Consider the following 21454-nt stretch of genomic DNA (forward strand, 5'->3'; position numbering starts at 1 on the left):
AATGGTTAAACTGGTTTTATTTGGCATTAAGTAAGAATCAGCAATGATTGCACAGTGTGTGCCACATGCATCTGGTTGATGTGGAACGCCTTCCATTGCTTCTGCTAATGGAGGGGCATGATACAACAATAAGTTAATGCTTGGGGTTTTATTATAAGCAAGTCCCTGACTGCCGAAGGGCGTTGTTAAATTTGAGTTTCGCATAAGTAGTATTCAGTTATTGCCTTGTATTTTAACCAGATGAAAAATACTGTTTCAAAGAAGGCCTGATGTTTATTCAGCTGTAGAGAGTAGCAGTATCTGGAATGGGGTTAAGGCTAGGTCTAGAGTCATTAATAGTCACGTAGTGATGCAGAAGACTGATAACTAAATAAGATAACCCAGCTGAAATTTGATCACAAAGGTATTTCCCCTCCTCTGAAGTCAAAATAGTGGTTTATAATAGGAATTTTGTCGTATTAGTCAAGCAGATATTTGGATTTCACTTATCCCTGAGATATTAGCAATTCCTGGAGCAAGATTGCAGTTCCTAACTCTTCTCTCTTTTTTTTTTTTTTTTTTTTTTTTTTTTGGTTTCTTTCTCTAGATCATAAGAGTTTGCAATGGCAATGATCTGGAAATTCATGAGAGTAGCGAAGTATTCTAAAACAGCTTTATCACCAAAAGTAAAGGTAAGAGGAATTCCCACCCATTCAAGGCATTCTTCATCCAAGTCTGTACCTTCAGATTTTGGTGCCAACACACCCTGCTCAAATACTGTGGAACTGCTTGGTAAAGCTTATCCTCAAGATGACTACAGCAATGTCACAGAAAAGATTCTTTCCAAAGTGGGGAAGAACCTGCACAACAAAAAGCATCACCCTTTGTGGCTAATCAAGGAGCAGGTGAAAGACCACTTTTACAAACAATATATAGGACGTCGTGGGACTCCGCTCTTTTCTGTCTATGATGGTCTTTCTCCGGTGGTTACAGTACAGCAGAATTTTGATACTTTGCTTATCCCACAAAACCATGCCAGCAGAAGGAAAGAGGATAACTATTACTTGAATCGTGATCACATGCTAAGAGCACATACATCAGCTCATCAGTGGGACTTGATACACTCTGGCCTAGATGCCTTTCTGGCAGTGGGAGATGTCTACCGCCGTGATACAATTGATAACACCCACTACCCAGTCTTCCATCAGATGGAAGGAGTTCGCCTCTTCTCCTGTCATGAGGTAGGAATTCTCTAGTTGGGGTGAAAGAGATTTTGCGTAAGTTGCATGAGCTTGTATTTGCTGTAAGCAAAGCGCATGCATGTAAACATATTACAGCAACACGTGTTATACTGTTGATAAAGGTCAAGTGATTGATCATGTGGTAATACTTTTAATTTGGAAAAACAGAGGTGGAAAATGTTGAACTTGAAGACAACTAAAACTTCCCCAGAAAAATGTGGAAAGAATGGAAAGACAATATTCTTGAAAGCTAGCAAAATAAAACATTATCTGAAAGGAAACAGCTTGTTCAGCTAATGATCTAATGTAGCTCTATCACAAGTCTCCTCCGGTGAGGTCACTTCACCAAAGACTTTGTCACATTTGATGCTTGAAGGACTCCTGATGTGAATTGTTGCAGCTATATCCAGAGTGCAGTTTTTATTCTGTCATCCTTTTTCTTTTAATAGCTCCAACCTTCTGTAAATGAATGTCTTTTTTTAATGAATTGTTCATTCTTCATCTTATCCTAAAGCTGCATTGAAGGCTTCATCTATTGCAGCTGATAGTTATGGGTGTGCCCAGTAAACTCATCAGGGTCCAGAGGCATCAGCTAAAGAGCTCTAGGTAGATGTCCAAGACGCTTGAGTTCATATATTTCGTTGGTACAGTGTGCGTGTTCTGCAAATGCTTGGGTGTCATTAAGTGTTCTGCTGTATCATTGATCAGGGGTAAATACAAGCAGGTTTGTTTTCCAAATAGTAATTGATTTGTATAATTTGTGTATGTGCTTGTAGCAATACTGCCAAATTCACATTTCTATAACTAAAACTAGTTTATTCTAATAATGCTGAGATGTAGACTATTCTTAATTTGGTTGCCAGTGGGTGACAGGAGCTTGGCAGGGAAGCCTGATGGGTTTGGATGCCTGAGGGAATACTGGTGTGATTTATGGAGCACTGCTTTTCTCACTGGTGGAAAGGGTTCGTGCATCCTGCACTGGTGTTTCCCACCCTATGTGGCCACTGCTTCTTCCACTTTGGAAAAAATACATGCCTCTGCAGATGTCCTGTGAGCTATGTGGTGTCGAATACAGCTTACAACCGCTTCTTTGGTAACCAGGAAATGGAAATCTTGCAGATTTATCCAATCTTGTTTGTTTGCTGTTCTTTTCCCGTAGCCCTGTTTATGAACACAATCAGGGTATGTGCAAGAGAAAAATGTACAATACTATATTAAGAAAATGCCACTTCTTAATGTTATATTCATGACAATTTTTTTTAACTTAAGCAGGAGTTCAGGCATTTAGATGGATAGATTTTATCTGCCACAAACTTGTACCATTGGCACTCTTGCAGGATGGAATTTCTGCAGACTTTAGGTGTGATTGATCTAATTATCAAAACTATTGTTAATGAATATGGCCCTTAAGAAATTTTGGTCTTAATGACAGACTATTTCTTTCTTCTCTACAAATTTAAAAATAGGAATAATAGTAATAATAGGATTTTAATAACTGGGAAGAATGTTACAGAAACGTTCACTGACAGGATCTATGTAGAAATGCATGATGCGTAACAATCTGATTCATTGCATTGTAGGTTGCTTGTTTCTTTTTTGCTTCTTTCTTTTTCCCCAAGAAAATGATTGAGATGTTATTGGAGAATGTTAATAGCTGATGAATTTGAAGTTAGCTTTATGCTGGAAAATGTGTCTGCCTCTCTAAAGAATGAAAGTCCAGTTGGCTTTCTACACTGATGAAGAAAGAATAATGCTATGGTGTACAATGTGTAAAGTCTTGTTTATTGGGCAACATGCATAAATTCTAAATTTGAGCATGATATAAAGCATCCTTTTTTGCTTCAGTTGCAGATTAAATATCAATAGGGTCTTGCAATATGTAAAACTTTTTACAGGCATCATCACAAGAGCCTTGTGGAAAAAATTGAATGTATAATTCTGAAATTTCACTGGGGACTGTTTCTGTGTCTTACATTCTGGTTGCCTGCTCAAAATAACCCAAATTTAAATAATTCCAGAAGGAACTCTCTGAGCAGAACAAAGACTAAGTGGAGGTAATACTACATGAGAGAAATATTTTTATATTCATTTATTTATGCCCATGTTTAAGTTGTAACCCACTGAGCAGAAGTGTGTGAATGCCAGGGCCTGTTACCCTCACCTCAGACTTTTCATTCATAACCATACTGCAGTCTCTGGCGAGAGGAAATTTGTACAGTACTGAAGATAAGAATCTTTGATACTGAGGGAAAAACTGTTAGTTACAAGCCCTGGCTACATTTCATCTTATGGCCAATACAAAAATTTTATATGCTGTAGTCAGTTTACTGCTCTTTGTTCTTTTGATTTATACATTTATCATTTGTCATCTTCCCAGTGATAGTGACCACAGAACTGGGGGGGGGGTGAGAACAAAACCTAGAGTGATTTTATAGGGACTTGAATTTAGAGGAATTTGACAACTCATCTCAATTTTGGGGGGGGGGGGGGGGGGGGGGGGAGGTAAGTTCATCCTCAGCTGAAATTTTGGTCAGGATAAGAAAGATGTAGAAAACGTAGAAAAGCATTTGTCCTTTACAAATACCCAATTCTGTAGTCAAGGCTAGGTTAAAACTTCTGCCCTGTGACTGAAACCTTTAGTATATAAAAGTTAAAATCAATTGATTGGATGTAAGAGCTCAAAAAGCAAGTCGGAGTTTGGCAATTTTTTAGTGCTTTACTGTGAGATACTTGTGAGCTATTTGCTTTTTTGGCTATATTGTTTTTCATGATGGTTAGTTCATTATTTTTATAAGAGAAAAGTAATGTATTATTCAATGATGGGCAGGTAACTGATGTTATTCTGCAGCTTTGTATGAATGCAGATATTAAAGTGCTAAATAAATTCCCATCTTCCAAACTAACTCATTGCTAAAAGTTAGAATAATTCATGCTGAAATTTCCCATAAAATTTTAAAAATGTCCTTGGACTGCTATAAAAGAACATCTGTAAAATCTATTTAGACAAGTTTTCAGTATATTTAAAAATATTTTAGGTGATTATTACCTGAATGTAATATATAGAAAATTTGGAAACTAACTAATAGAAATAGTTAAAACCAGTGCCAAAGTAGCTTCCCAAATCTGCTTCAAAATTCTGGACACAAAATGAACTGTTCTTCTTAAATAGTACCCCCAAATAGTATTTCTTCTGTATTCTCTTCCTCCAGCATGCCTGCTTTACTTCTAAAGGGTGTATAGATTATTTCCCCCCCCCCCCCCCCCCCTTCTATGGCATATGGCTTTTTTCTTTTTTAATCCTTTGGGTTGGCAATATTCATACTGCTGTAGTCAGGTTTGAACTGGCAAACTTTCCTGAGTGGATTGTAAAAGAAATTATTTCTGTGCTATGCCGTGGTCTTTGGTGTAGTTCTCCATTTACCACAATTTATGGAAAAGAGGAAAAAAAAAAAAATCAACTAAATTACACTTTGTGCATTTTAGCCGGCAGAGGGAGCCAATATAAACCCAATGGCAACCGCAGAACATTTTTCAATTGACAACAAATAATGTTTACATATTGAAGGAGACTTCATAAGGTATTTTATAGTCTGTACTGAATTATACATGAATTTTAAGGGGAACAGATGTGAAAACATAGGAATTGCTCCTCTAATTTAGTAACCTTGTTCCAATGGAGGCCAATACCAGATTGTTCAGATGAAGAAATGATGCTCTCATCAGGCTCGTTTGTGCTAACATCTGAAAACTGTAAATAGGGAGACTGTGAAGAAGTAGTAGGGATACATCTTTATTTGCCATTGAAATATTTTTGGTAGAAATGGCAACTTTTTTGTTAGGATGCAGTAGAAAACTATAAATATTCCAGTTAAAAATAAGGACTGCTACTCCAAAGCAGTATATATAATTGCAAAATAATTTCAATATTGTAACTTCACAGTGTTTATATCCTGAAATATAAAGACTCTTGTCCTAGGTAATAGAAGTGTAGATTTTCTCTTATTCATATAAATACATACATCTTTTCTCATCTTTTCATACATGTGTACCTTGGCCATATTCCTTGTATTTTAAAAAAAAAAAAAAAAAAGGTTGCTTTTATCCTTTTCCTTATGCTTTGGGGTAGGTGTGAACACCTGATTGACCTACATTTTTGTTTACTCTTTTTTACTCTTTCTTTCTTTTTTTTTTTAAAAAAAAAATCAATGTGTGCCATCCTAGGTTTTTACTTGCAAGACTAGTGTAATTAGGTTTGACTTCTCCAAAATCCCATGCTACTGCAGCTTTGGACGCTGTGCTTCTGTTCTGACATTGTATCAAAGGAAAACTCCTTCCTGTCTTCACTTTTTTTTAATCCTCATATGTAAAGGAATTTAAATAAATTTATAGTGTTTCAGGGATCAGCCTATTATATAGAGTGATTTGGAGCATTTACAGTATGTGCGAGAATATTTGTGTATGTAACTGGGAATCATAATAGCAATGTTTAGCTGGGCACCAAGGAACAAATACTTAAAAAGGCTTAAGTGGCCTAGGAAAGGTCCTCCTCTTAGTCCTCCGCAACTTGAGGATAGGGAGGTGCTCATCCAGGGGTGATACAAGACCCTGAAATGAGCCTCTGGAAATCCCCTTTTCTGTGTGTTTCTTCCAATTTGGGTGATGCTCTTCAGCTGGTGAGGATTAAGGCTTGTGTGAGGAGTCAGCGACTGCATAGCCAGACGAGATGGATGTGGAGAGTCATGGATTGGTGTGTCAGTCCCTCTGAGTGAGGGCCTTTATCTCCCATCATGTAATAGCATGTGTGAATCAGAGGGAATTTCGGATTTCCTGGATGCTTTGAGTTAATAGTATTGAAGTAGAGATCCATGCACTTTCTTCTGTAGGTGGCAAATGATGAAATAGATTTTTTTTTTCACTTAGGATGGATATATACCACATATCTCCATGCTTGTGCCATATCCTGATGATACCACTGCATGCCAGCTGTTGCTGTACCCACATCTTAAGCACATCTTGGCATGGGAAGTGGTGCAAGCTGCATGCATATGGTGAGACACCCAGCTCCATAGGTTTCAGGTGCTGCTGCCTCTGGGATGGTGTTTGAGATGTTGGTTGTGAGCAATGCATCAGTCCCAAGGAGCCTGAGACATGGCCCCCCTTCTCTCAGGGAGCAGGGAGAGGCATACAGGAGCAGGAGCACCTGAATTAGATCCACCATGTTAAGAAGAGCAGTGTTACTTTGCTAGAATATTCTGAGGTGAATTTATTCCTGAAGCTGAAATTTGGCTGAGTGGTAGGAATAAAGGGCCTGGCTAGTTCGGGTGGAACTGATTTCACTCTTGCGGATGTCTACCCGAGTTGTGAATGTTTTATTATCCAGTATTTTCCAAGCGGTGGTGTATAAATCATGCTACAATAAATAGAGCTTCACTGGTCCAAGGACCCACATTGTATTCTTTGTTATTTTTAGTTGAAAATTTGACGGCAAAGGGCATCAGAAGGTCTGTGAGATTTTCATAGTGGTCCATGGTCTAGAAAGTTTGGAAGCCAGTAGTGCATCTTTTATTGCAATGACTTTATATAAAATATTTTTTCAAACTTTGTCTTACTTTGTCTCATCCAGCTAAAAAAAAAATTCAACAATGCTTTTCAGAATAAAGCAGTTAAGTTTGTTCAATGTGATATTTAAATTGTGCAGGAAAAAAAAAAGAGCAAAATGTCAACAGGTGTATTTGGAAAGTCTAGGGTGCTTAAAAATAAAAGAATTTCTATTGCCACTGGAATGGAAGTCCGAGTCCTATCATATATGTCTCATTATAATTGACAACCGTGTAGCAGTGTTGCTTTTTCTTTGCTGTTCCAAAACATTTGTATGTTTTTCCTTTACGTGTGGTGATGATTTTTGGTTTTTGTCAGAAACACTTTGATTAGGTTAAAAAAAAAAAAAAAAAAACCCAAATAGAAGTAACCTTTCTTTTCTGTAACTGGAGGACTGAAAATGGAAGGATTCAGAATTAAGGTGACCTCCTGCAAGCTTGTTGCTTGAAGTGATTTTTGCCACTTTCTCCCCAAACAAATGCTTATCTATATGCAGCAAAGAGCATTCTTTCATGCAGACAATGGGCTGTGTATGTCTTTGGCACCTGAAACTGCCTGGATGGGGGTGCAGGTTTACAAGTTTCATTGTCCTGGAGGCTGATTGGGACTGGCATTAGGTTTTCTTTTTGATGAGCGGTCTTCAAGTGGCATTCCTGATCCATCGGTTGAGTGTTACAGCACATTTAATACGTAGTGAAAATGGTTTGCTATATGTAAGTGGATTTAGAGTGCAGCTGTTTGTTCATTTATAGGTATATTTACCAAGGCCAGCGAGTCAAAATGTATTCAGTGTGGCAAGGTTGAGTGTTGCCACATGCAGATCCTCATGTAGAACTAGTCTTAAATGCTGGTTTGTCTGTAAGTATAAGTACATAAGCATTATGTATTCATTATCTTAATTGCTGGTGTATGCATGACTGGCAGGAGGAATAGACAACTGCATTGTGGAAAGACAGGATGTAGCTACAGATCTTTTTGATCTGAAACCTACTATGAATGCTATCCTGTAAAGAGACATTTGATCTTGGACTGAATCCTAAACATAAGGATAATGAGGTGATGTGAGATTAAAAAAAGTCTGTCAAATGACTGACGAAATTTTGGGGTCTTCATTGAAATCACATATGTGACGTCTGTCCTCTGTGCCAGGCTGAGAAATACCATGAAGTACTTTTAAAGGAGCATAGCTCTGTTTGTATTTGCCCAATTAAACCCCGGTGTCGTCTGACCATTACGTGTTACCAAATTTGACTTTATTATGAGTTAAGTTGTGAGTAAGTTTCATGCCACGTGGTAGGGTCACTTCGATTCCTTTCTGTCTTCTCCTTTGTAATGCAGCATCAGTCAGATATGCTGATAAATCCTGGTAATTATTAACTTCTGCATGATGACACAATATTCAATGTTTTGCACACCTTCACTTAAAGAAAAAACTTCTTGTCCTTACACTAGGCGGACACACAGGGACTCAATTTATGGCTACAGGAAGTATCTTTCCTGATAGTAGTAGTAACTGATCATATTTAATACAATAAAATAGTGCATTTCATTTTAGTCTGCACTGAAAGAATAAATGTACATGAACTTGTGGAATCTTGGACATGTCAGTGTTTTATGCAAGACTGTTAGATTTTCTCTATTTGCTCAGATATATGCTTGGGAATAATTGACACCACAAAGGAGTGACTGGGTGATTTTTCATTTTATTCAAGCTTTGACTTTCTTGGCTTTCTGTATATAGAAATGTTGAAGTGCTTCTAATCCAGCACATGTACTTAGCACACAGTTCAGTCATTGTAATAGTGAAATTGGTGTATCAGTTTAAAGCTGCTCATATTGACATAGCAGTGTTGGTGAATGGAAAGAAGGGAATAAATATTAATACAACTGTAAGGCATCTTATTTTCTCAGTAGAACCCTGTCCACAGCTGTGCTGGAGTTGACAGGAGCTGATGGAGCCTCTATGGAGAATACCAAAGTGTGTCTCAGTATGTCAGGTATGCCTGACTGTAAGGGGGGGCTGTTGCCTTGCCGCTACCTGTCTTTCGGGGACTCCCCTAAGGCTGTGCTTTCACAGCCTCTGCAAACTGGCATAGATTCATCCCTGCGCCAAAAGTGGCCCAGCCCTTTCCCACGTGCCAGTGTGTCTCAGTGCCACCAGTATGCTGAAACTTGACTGTTTTCAAGTCCCTCGGTTTCTTCCATTCTCCCTGGTTACTTCTCATCCAGATCTACCTCCCAGCCTGGCTCAGTGCGCCGCTGCATGGACACTTGTCCTGGCACGGATAAGGAGATGGTGCATATGGCTGGTTTGGCAGGATGAAGAGGCTGGCAGGTTAGAGGGCTGTGGTATGACTAAATGCATTTACTCTAATGGTTCTTGCACATATTTTATTGCCGCATCTGATATAATCTACTAAAATAGAATTTTGCTTGAGACAGTAATTGCAATATCAACACTTCAGGAATAATACAGTGGTAAGGAAAAGTACTTCTATGTACTTGTTGATGCAAATGCTGTATTTTAAAGGCAGTGTCCAGACTACCTGTTCCTTGCCGCAGTCTGAGGAACTAGTTTTAAGCTCGGGGGTGAAGGGAGGAATGAAGGGGAAAAGGAAAAAGAGAGTTTCATGTCCTAAAATGCTGTGGATGAGGAGAATAACAAATACATCTTCTATGTGTAAGTACAATGTATCCTAGTCCAAAGGGGGAAAATCTTCGGCCTGAAGGGTGTTTCTGGCTTACTGAGGGTAGGCTCTTCTGTCAACAGAAAGCAAAAATACCTACCTGTAGAGGGTAGTTCAGAGCAGGTTCCTGTGTGAGGGACCCTGTGTCTGTCCTTTGACCGCCCCATAAGCTTAAGATGATTAACCTCTCTAGGCTAATGCTGGTCTCTGTGAATACCCTCTATTTTCAAAACCACATGCTGGATGACTGATCTGCCCTGCTGAGAGTAAATTAGTTATAGGGTGAGTATCATCTGCTTCTTCCAACCAGTGCAGAAATAATGGTAGTAGGAAGAAGGGGGTTTAATCTTTCAGGTGAGCACTTGAATAAAGAGTCTGTTATTTAAAATTGTAATACTTAGCTTTGTCAAGCTGCTGCCTTTTGATTAGTAAAGGCATTTTTATTAGACTGATGGATTTCTTTTTTTCCTTTTTTATTTTGTATTTTTCTGCAGTGCACTAAGGAGATTAACTTGAGAGGTGTTTTCTCAATCTGCCAGCCGTCTCCTTCTGACTAGCAATACAAAGTTAAATGCTACTGATGGGATTTTTTTTATTCTCTCAATCCATTCTGCTGCTAGTTTGCATGCTATCTAAACTCAGACTCCTTCTGCATGCATTGTGTCTGTATGAAACGTGCTAGAAGCTAGTCTTAATTAATTGTGCCCAGCACTTGTAGGCTACCAGAGGTTCACTTAAACTTTTTTTTTTTTTTTTTTTTTTTTTAGCATTTAGTGCACTGAAGGCATCAAACTGCAATTAAAACAACTTATGTGGGCATCTGTGAGTTGTTAAGGTTACACACTGTTCATGGCGTCTCCTGAGTAAAAGCTAGTTATGCTGGGAGGCTTAATGTGAAGAAAATCTCAATGCGTGTTTTCTGCCTCTGTGTGTACTTGGTTGGCTGTGGGAATGTGGAGTAGGGGGGGTAGGAAGGGGCACTAGAAACACTTTCACAATTAGCACTCTGTACATTCCAGACTTAACAGAGTTGGGTTTTGTATAGCTGTAAGGTTTTCCAACAAAAATTCTCTGTAGAGTGTAAAACTGCCTGCTTGTTTCCCCAAGACACAGAGCCTCCAATGACGTGGCTTAGCGACAGTGGTTTATTGGCCTCTCTGAGAGGATGTAGATTTGCTGGTATGTATCTGTCCAGAGATCCTGGCCAGAAACATATGGGGATATACAGGAAACAGAAATCTTCAACTTGCAGCAAATGTGGGGAGCAGCCTCTACATGAAGAGCAAGCCTCTGGCATCCCAAATACAGCCTGCGCCTGTGCTTTGTAATTTATCTGGAAACCCCAGACCAAGACCATGCCCCATAGACAAAATTCCTGTACGCAGAAAGGTGCTGTGTGGGGGAAAATGCAGGAAAATGCTAGTCCTTAAATGAATAAACTGTACCAAGACGAATCAAATATAAGCAGCTGAAGGTCCCATTAAACTGCCAGGTTGTGGGTGGTTTTGTTTTAGTTGGTTTTTTTTGGTTGGTTGGTTTATTTGTTTGTTTTTAAAGTTCATTTGATTACAGCTTTTTAAAAGTGCTGGGTTTGTTGGTATTTCTTTTACATCATTCAGTTACTAAAACAAGTTGAAGCTGTGATGAATGCCATTGTGTATTGTAGTTTCGGGGTTATAATTTGCATATACTGTACAGTGTATTTTGTTCTGCAGAATAACTTTCAAAGTAACAGGATCAGGAAGAAAAAAGAGATGTTTCCTTTATAAATTAGTATTTTCCTGTAGCTAATCATATTATTTGAAGATATGGTACAGAAATGAAACAAATCTTATTGTTCGAATATTTCTGTTCTTGTGATGATTTATCTCTGTGTTTAGTGAACAGAATTTGTACAAAGTCACAGTCTTTACATAGCTTTTCATGGTGCAGACTTAGCAGGTAAGGTTCCCACTTAAATCAATAAAACTTCATTCTCTGTTTTTGTTGATAAAGTCATTAATGCAAAACACTGGTGTTTTTGTGGTTTTGTTCTAGTTGTTCTCCAACATTAAAGGTGGTGAAGGTTTACAGTTGTTTGAGCAAGGTCATCGCACTGCACACAAGCAAGAGTGTCACACCATGGAGGCAGTGAGGCTGGTGGAGTTCAACCTGAAGCAAGTGCTCACAAAGCTCATGACTCACATCTTTGGTGATGGTAGGTCCTTGCACCTTTTTTCCTGGTCTGCTGATGGCTGTAAGCATCTGGACTTTAGAGAAACATTTTGCTGCATAATAAAAACAGGAGGCTTAGGGGTGATGGTGACAGCTTGTATACTGAAACAGCCATGTGGGTTTTTTCTAATGAGAGTTGTAGTAATTTTAGGAGTCTTCATTCATATTCTTTACTATTACATTTTTTGTCTTAAATTTGGTCAGAGTTCCATCCCAGTGTCTTTTAGTGTCAGAGTTACTGGCTACTGTTTGACCTTTCAGCTGTAATCAGTACTTTGTTATTGTTCTTTAATACTATTATATCCACTATTATATCTTACAAAATTATTGAGCACAGCCCAACAGGCCACACACTCTTCTCTTGGGTTTCCTGAATACTGGTGCACACAACATTGTGTTGAATCATCAGGTTCATGTGAAGAGGTTTTGGTATGCAGGGTAACATAGTGGGCATGAATACAGGTAGGGACATGTGTCAGACCCAACTACAGGCGCTCATCTGGCAGAAGCCGTGTTCGAGAGTGGATGCGGTGTGGGTCCTGCAAGAAGAGACGGCTCCAGCTCCTGCACAAAGCTTCTGCTTTGTACTTGTGAGCATCCCGTGTCCCCGGACAGAGTGTGGCTGTGGCATCGCAGCTGGGACTGCGTCAGAGCTGGGTACCACTGGGCCCAGAGCTGGGCAATGTTCACACCTCGCACCGGCAGCGAGGAACTTGACAGAAGGGGTATGTACGTATGTGCATGTGCTGCTTTGCTGCATACGCACTCAAAGTGCTGTTTTCCTCGTGCAAATAAATTAAACCTTGCAGCTGAGGGGAGATGGTGTTTGCGAAGTTTGCACCAAGCTGAAAAATAATTGTTGTTTGGTACTTAGAGTGGAATGAGGAAAGGTAATGAATGTCCGCGTATAGGAATGAAATATCCTCTCCTTGGAAATACCTGCTTTTGGTTTCAGGAGTTGAATTTATAAATGGCCTGAGTTAAAATTGCTACATTAATGCTGTTTCCTGGCAAGGAGGCTTCTCTTCTGAACTGATTCATTTTTCTGTTGAGGAAATACTGGATAGCATTAGAATGCACGGGTTATGCTGGCTATTTTCAAAGATCTTTTAAGATGCTCACTGAATTTAGAGCAGTAGTTTCAAGAGTGGATTGATAACGGTAGCAAGTCCTGTATATGACTGTTTGAATATTTGTCTGAAATTCTCAAGCTGAGTTTATAGCAAGCAAAACTTTTACCAGTTTTTGTTCTATCCCACCTGGACAAGAATTTTTTAAGTTCTTGAGTTCATTTTTTCTTGTGGTTGTACTTTACTTAACAGTGGCCTTTTGAAACATACAAAATTAGGATCAAAGTGAGTAATAGTTAGAATAGTATTTTTTGATCAACATCAGATGCTAAGGATGTTGTTTAAAGTGAGCAATTTCTAGGAGTTATTAGTGATATCTGAGACTGCAGTGACATTCTTCTCTAACAGCTGACAGATGCTGCACTTTAAGCTTCAGTATGTTGGCTATTACTAATTCTTCTGTAGTGCACACAGTAGCTAGAAAGACATTAAAAAAATATTCTTAAGTGATCATAAACCTACAAACTGAAAGTAGGTGCTGCCTTCTTACGGTGGGGATTTTCTGGTTTTATGCCCCCAATATTTTTTCTGAAATTTAAATACAAGATACAGATAGTGATTTAAATATTTCTTTTTTTCTTTTCTCTTTTTTGTTCCCCATTCATGGAAATGTGAAGTTCTTTCCCCTTCACCTTCTTGATCTTGTAAACTGTCAATACAAACTGGAAGGTAATAGTCAAAGACGTAAACTTCATGCTAGGCACTAGACATGAGATGGGTGCAGTGCAAGTGACCTGGGGCACACATAATTAAATTTGTCTTTTGACAGCTGCCATCTTTTAATTTTCATTTTACTCCCTTAGATTTTAAATTAAATGTATTTTACTGTATTTATTGCTTTTGGAAAAATTCTGTATTTTTTCTTCTTGTGAATATTCCATAAGGCCCCGTGTTCTGTTAAAAGCAAAAATTTCATTCCTTTTATACTTCCCATCAGGCGTATTCTTTGCAGCCTGTACTGTCAGCAGAATATTGCAGTGAAGTTGCACATCTTTTCTGGCAGGGTATTGTGATCATAGCTGCAGTAAGCTACTGAAATGTTGCATTGTCATACAGTCAACTGTTTTTCATAGGCAGATTGTTTGGATTGCAGAATAAGTCTACTGTGCAAGTTAGTTTTGCATAAAGTAGTTTAGGCCGTGTCATGGTTTAAGCTCAGCCATTAACAAAGCACCACGCAGCTGCTCTGTCACTCCTCCCCCCCCCCCCCCCCCCAGGTCCTGGTGGGATGAGGGAGGAGAAAATATAAAGAAAAGCTTGTGGGTCAAGACAAGGACAGGGAGGGATCACTCACCATGTATGGTCCATAGGCAAAAGACAGGCTCAACTTGGGGAAGAAATAAAATAAATTTAATTTACTACAAATCAAATCAAGGATAATGAGAAGTAAACCCAAACCTTAGACCACCTTCCCCCCCCACCCCTCCCTCCTTCCTGTCTCAACTCCACTCCCGATTTTCTCCACCTCCTCTGCCCAGCAGCGCAGGGGGATGGGGAATGGGGGTTGGGGTCAGTTCATCACACGTTGCCTCTGCTGCTCCTTCCTCCTCAGGGGGAGGACTCCTCACTTGTCCCCTGCTCCAGTGTGGGGTCCTTCTCACGAGAGACAGTCCTCCATGAACTTCTTCGGCATGGCTCCTTCCCATGGGCTGCAGACCTTCAGGCACAGGCTACTCCTGCGTGGGCTTTCCCATGGAGTCCCGGCCATCTTGGGGGGCATCCCCCTCCTCTGGTGTGGGCTCCTCTCTCCCCGGGCTGCAGGTGGGCATCTGCTCCCCTCCATGGGGTGGGGGTGGACAGCCTGCCGTCTCACCACGGGCTAAAGGGGCATCCCCTCCTCCCCCTCCTTCCTCACTGACCTCGGTATCTGCAGAGGGGTTCCTCTCACATTCCAATCTCCTCCTCTACCGTAGGTTCCCCTTCTGAAATCTGTTCTCCCAGAGGTGTTACCACCATCCCTGATGGGCCCTGGCCTTGGCCAGAGGCAGGTCCGACTTGGAGCCGGGAAAGCTTCTAGCAGCTTCTCACAGGAGCCACCCCTGTAGCCCCTGCCCCGCTACCAAAAACCCCACCACACAAACCCCAAAATAGGCCTGAAGTTCTGGACTTGGATAGCTGTGCTTCTGCAGTGCTCCCCTGGGAATTTACCACTTCAGGTTGATGATAGATTGAGGATCTCTGCAGAAAGGTCAGATCGCTGACCTGTTTTTTTTGTTTGTTTGGTGGTGGTTGTTGTTCTAGGTTAGTTTTCATGATATTTAGCGAGAGTTTTGCTTTATTTGACTCATCCCACACTATCTGGATACTTTAGTGTTGACTGTACATGCAAGTAAACAATATAACAAAAGTTGCTTGAAGATCACTAGGTTGTCATGAGGAAAGCCGAAGACTTCATTAAAATCTGCACCTACATTTATTCCCAAGGCTTGTCTTTTTATTTCTTCCTGGCTTTGCCAACAAGCAACAGATATTAGAGGGGGGAAAAGATCTGAAGCATGCAATCGTCTTAAATACTTGACAACATAAGATGGTGGGGTATTTTATGACATTTTTCTAGGGGTATGCCATGCCTGATTTTGCATTCTACAAGTGATGGACTTTCAGTTTCTTTCATGAGATTTTTGCTGTCAGGAACCTATTTAAAATATTATGCCTAGAATCACCTTTCTTAGTTTTCCTCTATTACCCCACGATATGGTGCATATTTCAAATCCACTCATTTAACTTACACCTCCATCTCCACATGCAGTTCTGTCAGTGTAGGAAGTCTGTTCTGTCTCGTTTCAGTTACCTTGTAATGAGGCTCCCCAAAGTTAGCTGTCTTAGGTTTCCTCATAAAGTTAGTCTTTCCCAACTCCATTTTTTTCTCTAACCCTTCTGTAGTTTGCCAAAAGCTTTCTGGACCCTGAGAGATTCAGAAGTAATCTTACTATAGCAAATGGAATAGAATGATTGTGTACTGGCTCTGTGACCTGTTGGTTAATGTTAAATGGCTCAAAATTCACTGCTGTCTCATATTTATCTACCCAGTTCCTTGGCACTGGTAAGAGAAGGTGGGAGGGTGAAGAATGCCATGCTTTGACTGATGGTTCTGTCACTGCTGGTTCCCACTGAACAGCCACTGGACGTCTTTTAAATCAAACACATTGTTCTGCTCTTTCTTCTTAACTCTGTTGTGCTGATATCTCCTTAGAGTGCATGGAGTTTAGAAAGAAAAAGAAATATCATGTATTGAGGACATAATGGTCTGGCTAATAACTTCTGAAAAATGTGAGCTACGTAGGTTTACGGGCAGCCAGCTCCTGTCTGCTGCAAGTGAGATGAATTAGCTGAAGCAATGAGGTGCAGAGTACTTACAAATCGACACACTCCTCAAGCGGGCATGGCTTGATACCGTCTGTGCTCCTCAGCACCCACCCTGTGCTCTTTTCCTTTCTTTTCCATAGATTCCTTCTCTAAAAATAATCCTCACAGCAACAAAAAGAACTTCTGGTCAGTGAAGACCATCTGGGTCTCTGGCTTTGTTGCTTCTGTGCTGTAGCATAGCAATAGGCTGCTTTAATGTATTGGTTTTTTTTTCTTTTCTTTCTTTTTTTAGTGCCTTTGATCAAGCCTTTTTCATTATGAGACTCAATTAGGCTAGCACTGACAGATACTTGTTTGGCTTAATATCTGATAACACCATTACTTTTGAGTGCAGGCCATGACCAATTCCTTACCTGGATGCAGTACTCAGAAATAACAATAACTATTCACTTTTTCCTTACTCATTGGAGATGCAACATGTAAGTTACTAATAGACATGTACACGCTGGAAGGACTCCCGTGAATGCTGTGAAATGAGCAGGTGTCCTCTGCTAATATAAATCATCTCTTTGAACTAGGGAAATTACTGAGTTTCTATCTAGTGATCAGTGTTTGGTTAGATTCAGCATTGTGTGCTTTTAAGTGCCTCTGTGTTTTAAGACAGATATGCATCTCTTGGTCTCCTAAAATTTCTAGAAAAGATCATTTTTTCGCCAGCATTTCACAGGGTCTATGTGAAGACATAAATTAGACCTAATCAGGTAAATTACATAGTACTACAGAAAGCCTAATCTTCATAGTCCTTTTAAGTCTTTAGTAGTTTAATTTGCTGAATGTGAGCAATGTCCTTTATTCCTTGGGAATATATTGAGCACCAAGACAATATTTTGCATCTAAATAATAAATGTACCCATTCGTTCTGTGACAGTCTATAGAAATGGAGTTAGAAGGCTTAATCTTGCCGACGGCTGAGCACCCTCTGCTTTTCAGTACAGTTTTGCAGAGCCAAAAGTCTGAAAGAACACTTGAATATAAACTATGGAGGTATTCCCAATTGTCCTGGCTATTGTATGAATAAAATAATTGTGGTATATGGCATTAACTACTAGTTTAGAGAACAGAATGGAGGTGAGAGTTGTTTCTTCAGTCTGAATTTTTGTTTTATTCAGATTTTTGTTTGCTTATTTGCTTTTAAAACAAATGCCTCTTAAGTACTAATATGCATTAAAATTCAGAATTAAAAAGAGCTTTAAATTCATTTTTTTACCTTTTAAAATTTATTTTAATTAAGAACAAAAAGCAAGAAATCCTTTTTTTCCTAGAGCTTCATTCTGAAGTAATCAGAGGATTAAAAAGAACCCATTATCCAAATGTTGTTACTGAACATGAAACTACTTGAATATTCAACGTCATTCTTGCTGCAGTTGCAAATTTTGTAAGCTAAATGAAGATATTTTATATATGTATGGCTTTACAGTCAACGTAGAGTTGTACAGCCCTAGGATTAAAATGCATTTATACCAAAATCAGGAAATTAAAAAAAATGTTTCCCGCACACCGTACTGTTGTATACACATGACTTTTTTCATCTATGTATTTTTTTTATTGTTATGCAGACAAAAAAAGCAATAAAGTGATTGCTGTAAGTCAGTTACAAATGGTATAATTGCTAATACTTCCAGTTTTCTGAGTTCTGTGTGTAAAATTATCAAAACGCTTTTTTATTATTCATATAACTTTCTGAGGTTGATTTTTAAGAGAGAAGAGAAAATCTAGAAGTACCAATGTGGGTGTTTTGAAACCTGCCTCTCCAATTGGAAGTTCATAGCATCCAGAAAAGTTCCCTGTAACTATTAGGTATTTTAAGTTTTGGCTATGTATGTATGCTTTTGTTGTAACTTACTGTGTCAGTTTCTGTAGCCACATTTAATGCTTCACAAGTAATCAAAGAAAATCCAATCCTTGAGGCTACAGAAAATGCTTTAATTTGAAAAACTCTCAGTATAAATCATGCAATTTCATTTTTTAAGTTCCTTTTATGAAACAAACCCCCAAAAGCCTGAACATCAAGCCAGGGATGTTAACAGTTATCATCACCCACACAACCTTTGCTGTGCCCCTTATTTTCAAAACTGGACCTGCCTGGTTATTAATGATCCTGTGAAGCTGATTAGCATTTCCTTAGATGAAGGGAAAGATGGACTTAGGGTTAGGGCATTAGCCCACAGAATTTGCAGTTCAATTCTCTTTCGAGTTTTTATGGTTCATGTTTCCAAGACTTTTTTTTTTTTTCCTGGCGTCTAGTGGCTAGGAAAAAATTCTTTAGTGAAACAAAGCTTGTGTAAATGATTACAAGAACTAAGAATCATCAAATATAATGAGGGCCATGACAACACCCCTGCTTTTGGCAGCACAGTAGACCTTGCCCTCTTCTGGCTTCGCTGCTCTGAGATGCCAGGGGTTTCCTTGCTCTGCGCAGTGGTACTTGCAGAGGTGCTGAGCTGGGGAGGAGGGAGTGTTACCCAGTGGCACCTTTCTCATACACTTCACATCCACACGAAGTTAAACTCTTGTCTCCTGGGTGCAGAGTACTCTGTGTGTGTGTTGGTATGTAGCATACCTTAGTAATGTACAACTCTGTGTATATATATTTATATTTCTGTGTATTAATACCTATTTTTAACTTTCATATTTAAACATACACAGAAAGAATAGCTTTGTATTTTAAATGGGTTCTGATGAAAAAAAGTACTTGCCTAGCTGATCCATAAAATACTAAGTAAAAATTAAAGACTTAGCTTTTCTTGTGGGGAGCAATTAGTCATTTCCTGGTGCAAAGAATAACAAAATTACTGACTTCTCCATGGTCTTGGATCATTTTTGTTTGATGCCAGGTGGTTGCTACAGTTTGACAAATGATTGATTTGGTTTCAAAGGGTGCTTGAATTACACAAAGCGTTTTTCGTATTAGAAAAGACATGGTCATTTTTTTCCACAAGTTTTAAGATTTATCGCCTTGCACAAGTGTTGTAAATTAGTTTTTGCTATTTATTTTCTCTGGATTGCTGTAAATGGTGTCATTAGTTGAAGGGCAAGTTTTACAGATGGTTGGAGGGATGGTCTTTTATGCATACACCCTTCATATTTTATTTTTTAAACACTGCTACAGGACTGCAAGTCAGATGGGTAGACTGCTACTTCCCGTTTACTCACCCTTCCTTTGAGATGGAGATCAACTTCCAAGGAGAATGGATGGAGGTCTTGGGCTGCGGGGTCATGGAGCAACAGCTAGTTAACTCAGGTACTGAAACTCCTTTACTTCATTGACATCTCTATTAGCAATCACTTCAGGCACAATCAGCTTCACAGTCTGAAATGCCCCCTTCTCCCCTGGTGAGCGCAGACATCTCTGTTTGAGGCAGCCACCACAAATAGTCTTCAGGTGGAATGCAGCCCTTGCATGCTACGATTTGAGGGTAGCAACTGAGCGAGCAATCTGGAGCCTGCAAACGGAAAGCTTGCCGTTTATTTTGTGCAGTAAGGAGACAGACAGATATCAGCTTGAAAAGAGAAGCTGACGAATTAGGGTGTATGGGTTTTTTTCTCTTCCGAGATGTCAAGTACATTCATAGTTACGATTTAAAAGCAAACAGCAAAATAAGCAAATAGTGTCCCCTAATACTAGGAATATCAGAGTGCTTCTGTATCTCTAAAGTATAGAAAGAGGAATGTGGTATCTTTCATATTGCTATTTGGTCAAGGGGTAAATGATAGGTTGCTTTTTGCTTTTGTTTTGTTTCTTTTCTCCTCAGGTTGGTTATTTATGAGGTTGTAGTCTACGTTAACAGCAACATCATTTATTTTAATTGAAACTATTATAGAGTAATGTCACTTGACAATTTTGCTTTCTAAAAGTTACACATAAGTACAAAAGGAAAGGAGAAATTGGTGGGATTTTTTCTGGTTATTTTTATATAGAGAATTTTACGTGCTTGCTTTTTCATGAGCTGAGAATAGGCAATTCTTTGTAAGCACAGGGCAGACTGCATGTGCTCAGACCTCTGTCATTCAGTGTCTTCGAGTACTATTTATTAGGTATTGGGAGCCTTTTGGAATATGATCCATTTAATTCTTGCAAGTGTGCTTTCAGATAGCCAAGTACATTCAGTTGACTTTTTTTTTTCCCCAGTTGGTTTCCTAAGCTATTGTTGTATTTTCATGGGCTCTAAATTCTTTCTGTTGAAGTCCAAGTACGATAGCTATGAATGGCTCAGTTTTGGCCCCAGTTATTTGGCACAGCTTGTTTTCCTCAAAGTTTGCATGTATTTTAATGTGATCATTTTCCTTTTAAAAATATATCCTCTTCCAGAATTTCTGCCCAATGGGTTAATGGTTTATACTAACATTCTTTCTCAGGTTATTGTGTTCATGGTGTGGTAAATATAATACAGCTTCTGATCAGCCTCAAAATTGAAAGACTACTGTGTAATATTATTTTCATCAGCTGTAACACACCAATGGCCAGGCTTTCTTCTTGAAAAGCTTTTATGTTGCTCGGTTCTTATGTTTAGGTTCTTTTAATGTGTGTGAGAAGAGCTAAACTGTGGCCTCAAAACAATTACTGTGTGCATTTGTGTCTGCGTGTATGTGAATGAATGTACATGAAACACCAATGGTTTCTACAATGGTCAAAGTTTTCCATTTACTCTGCTTCAGCTGTTTTTCACCTTTCTGAATTATGGTCTTCAAAATTATATCCCTTCTGTACCAAAACTCTACTAACTATTCATTGCAATTGTAATCTTGAAAGAACTCGTGAATTTAGTAACTCAAGTCTGGCTTTTGAATACTTGTAGACTTGTATTATTAAAACAAGCAAACAAAAAAGAGATTCTTTCACTTTATTAGCAAGATATTTTTAGAGGGTGCAAACTCGGTTGTGGAAGTGCCAGTCATTTTTCACTTCATTTAGAGAGAATTGAGCTTTATGTAGCCACAGTTCTGTTTTTCCACTCCCTTCGGTAGCTCTGCAAAAACACTTGGCTACAAAAGCTGAGTCTAATATATCTCAATGTGATTTTATTGAAGCATTGGAATCTGTTTACCACAAGTGAGGAAAAAGTGTGGCTAATAATGCTGGCTGATGATTAGCTTATTTGGTTTAATGTAACAATGAGGACAAAGTAGTTCACGTTTCCATTCAGGTAAGGAGTCACACACCAGTTTTCCTTGTTTACTGCTGCTCTGAGTATTCTCTTCTTTAATCCTCTTTTGCAACAATTTAAAACCCCAGTAGGTT

General features: G+C 39.1%; 1 protein-coding gene across 7 annotated transcripts in view; it reads left to right on the forward strand.

The window, feature by feature from the left end:
- FARS2 (phenylalanyl-tRNA synthetase 2, mitochondrial) overlaps positions 1-21454 on the forward strand; it is a 248615-nt gene that overhangs the window by 54808 nt on the left and 172353 nt on the right. For all 7 annotated transcript variants that reach the window (XM_049823810.1, XM_049823813.1, XM_049823811.1 and 4 more), the window contains 3 exons: positions 587-1220; positions 11543-11702; positions 19325-19456. In XM_049823810.1, coding sequence (XP_049679767.1) covers positions 603-1220; positions 11543-11702; positions 19325-19456 — 910 coding nt within the window. In that variant the 5' untranslated portion in view covers positions 587-602. The remainder of the gene's footprint in view (positions 1-586; positions 1221-11542; positions 11703-19324; positions 19457-21454) is intronic.

The sequence above is a fragment of the Accipiter gentilis genome, chromosome 20 (assembly GCF_929443795.1).
Source record: "Accipiter gentilis chromosome 20, bAccGen1.1, whole genome shotgun sequence".
In the NCBI taxonomy this organism is placed as follows: Eukaryota; Metazoa; Chordata; class Aves; order Accipitriformes; family Accipitridae; genus Astur; species Astur gentilis.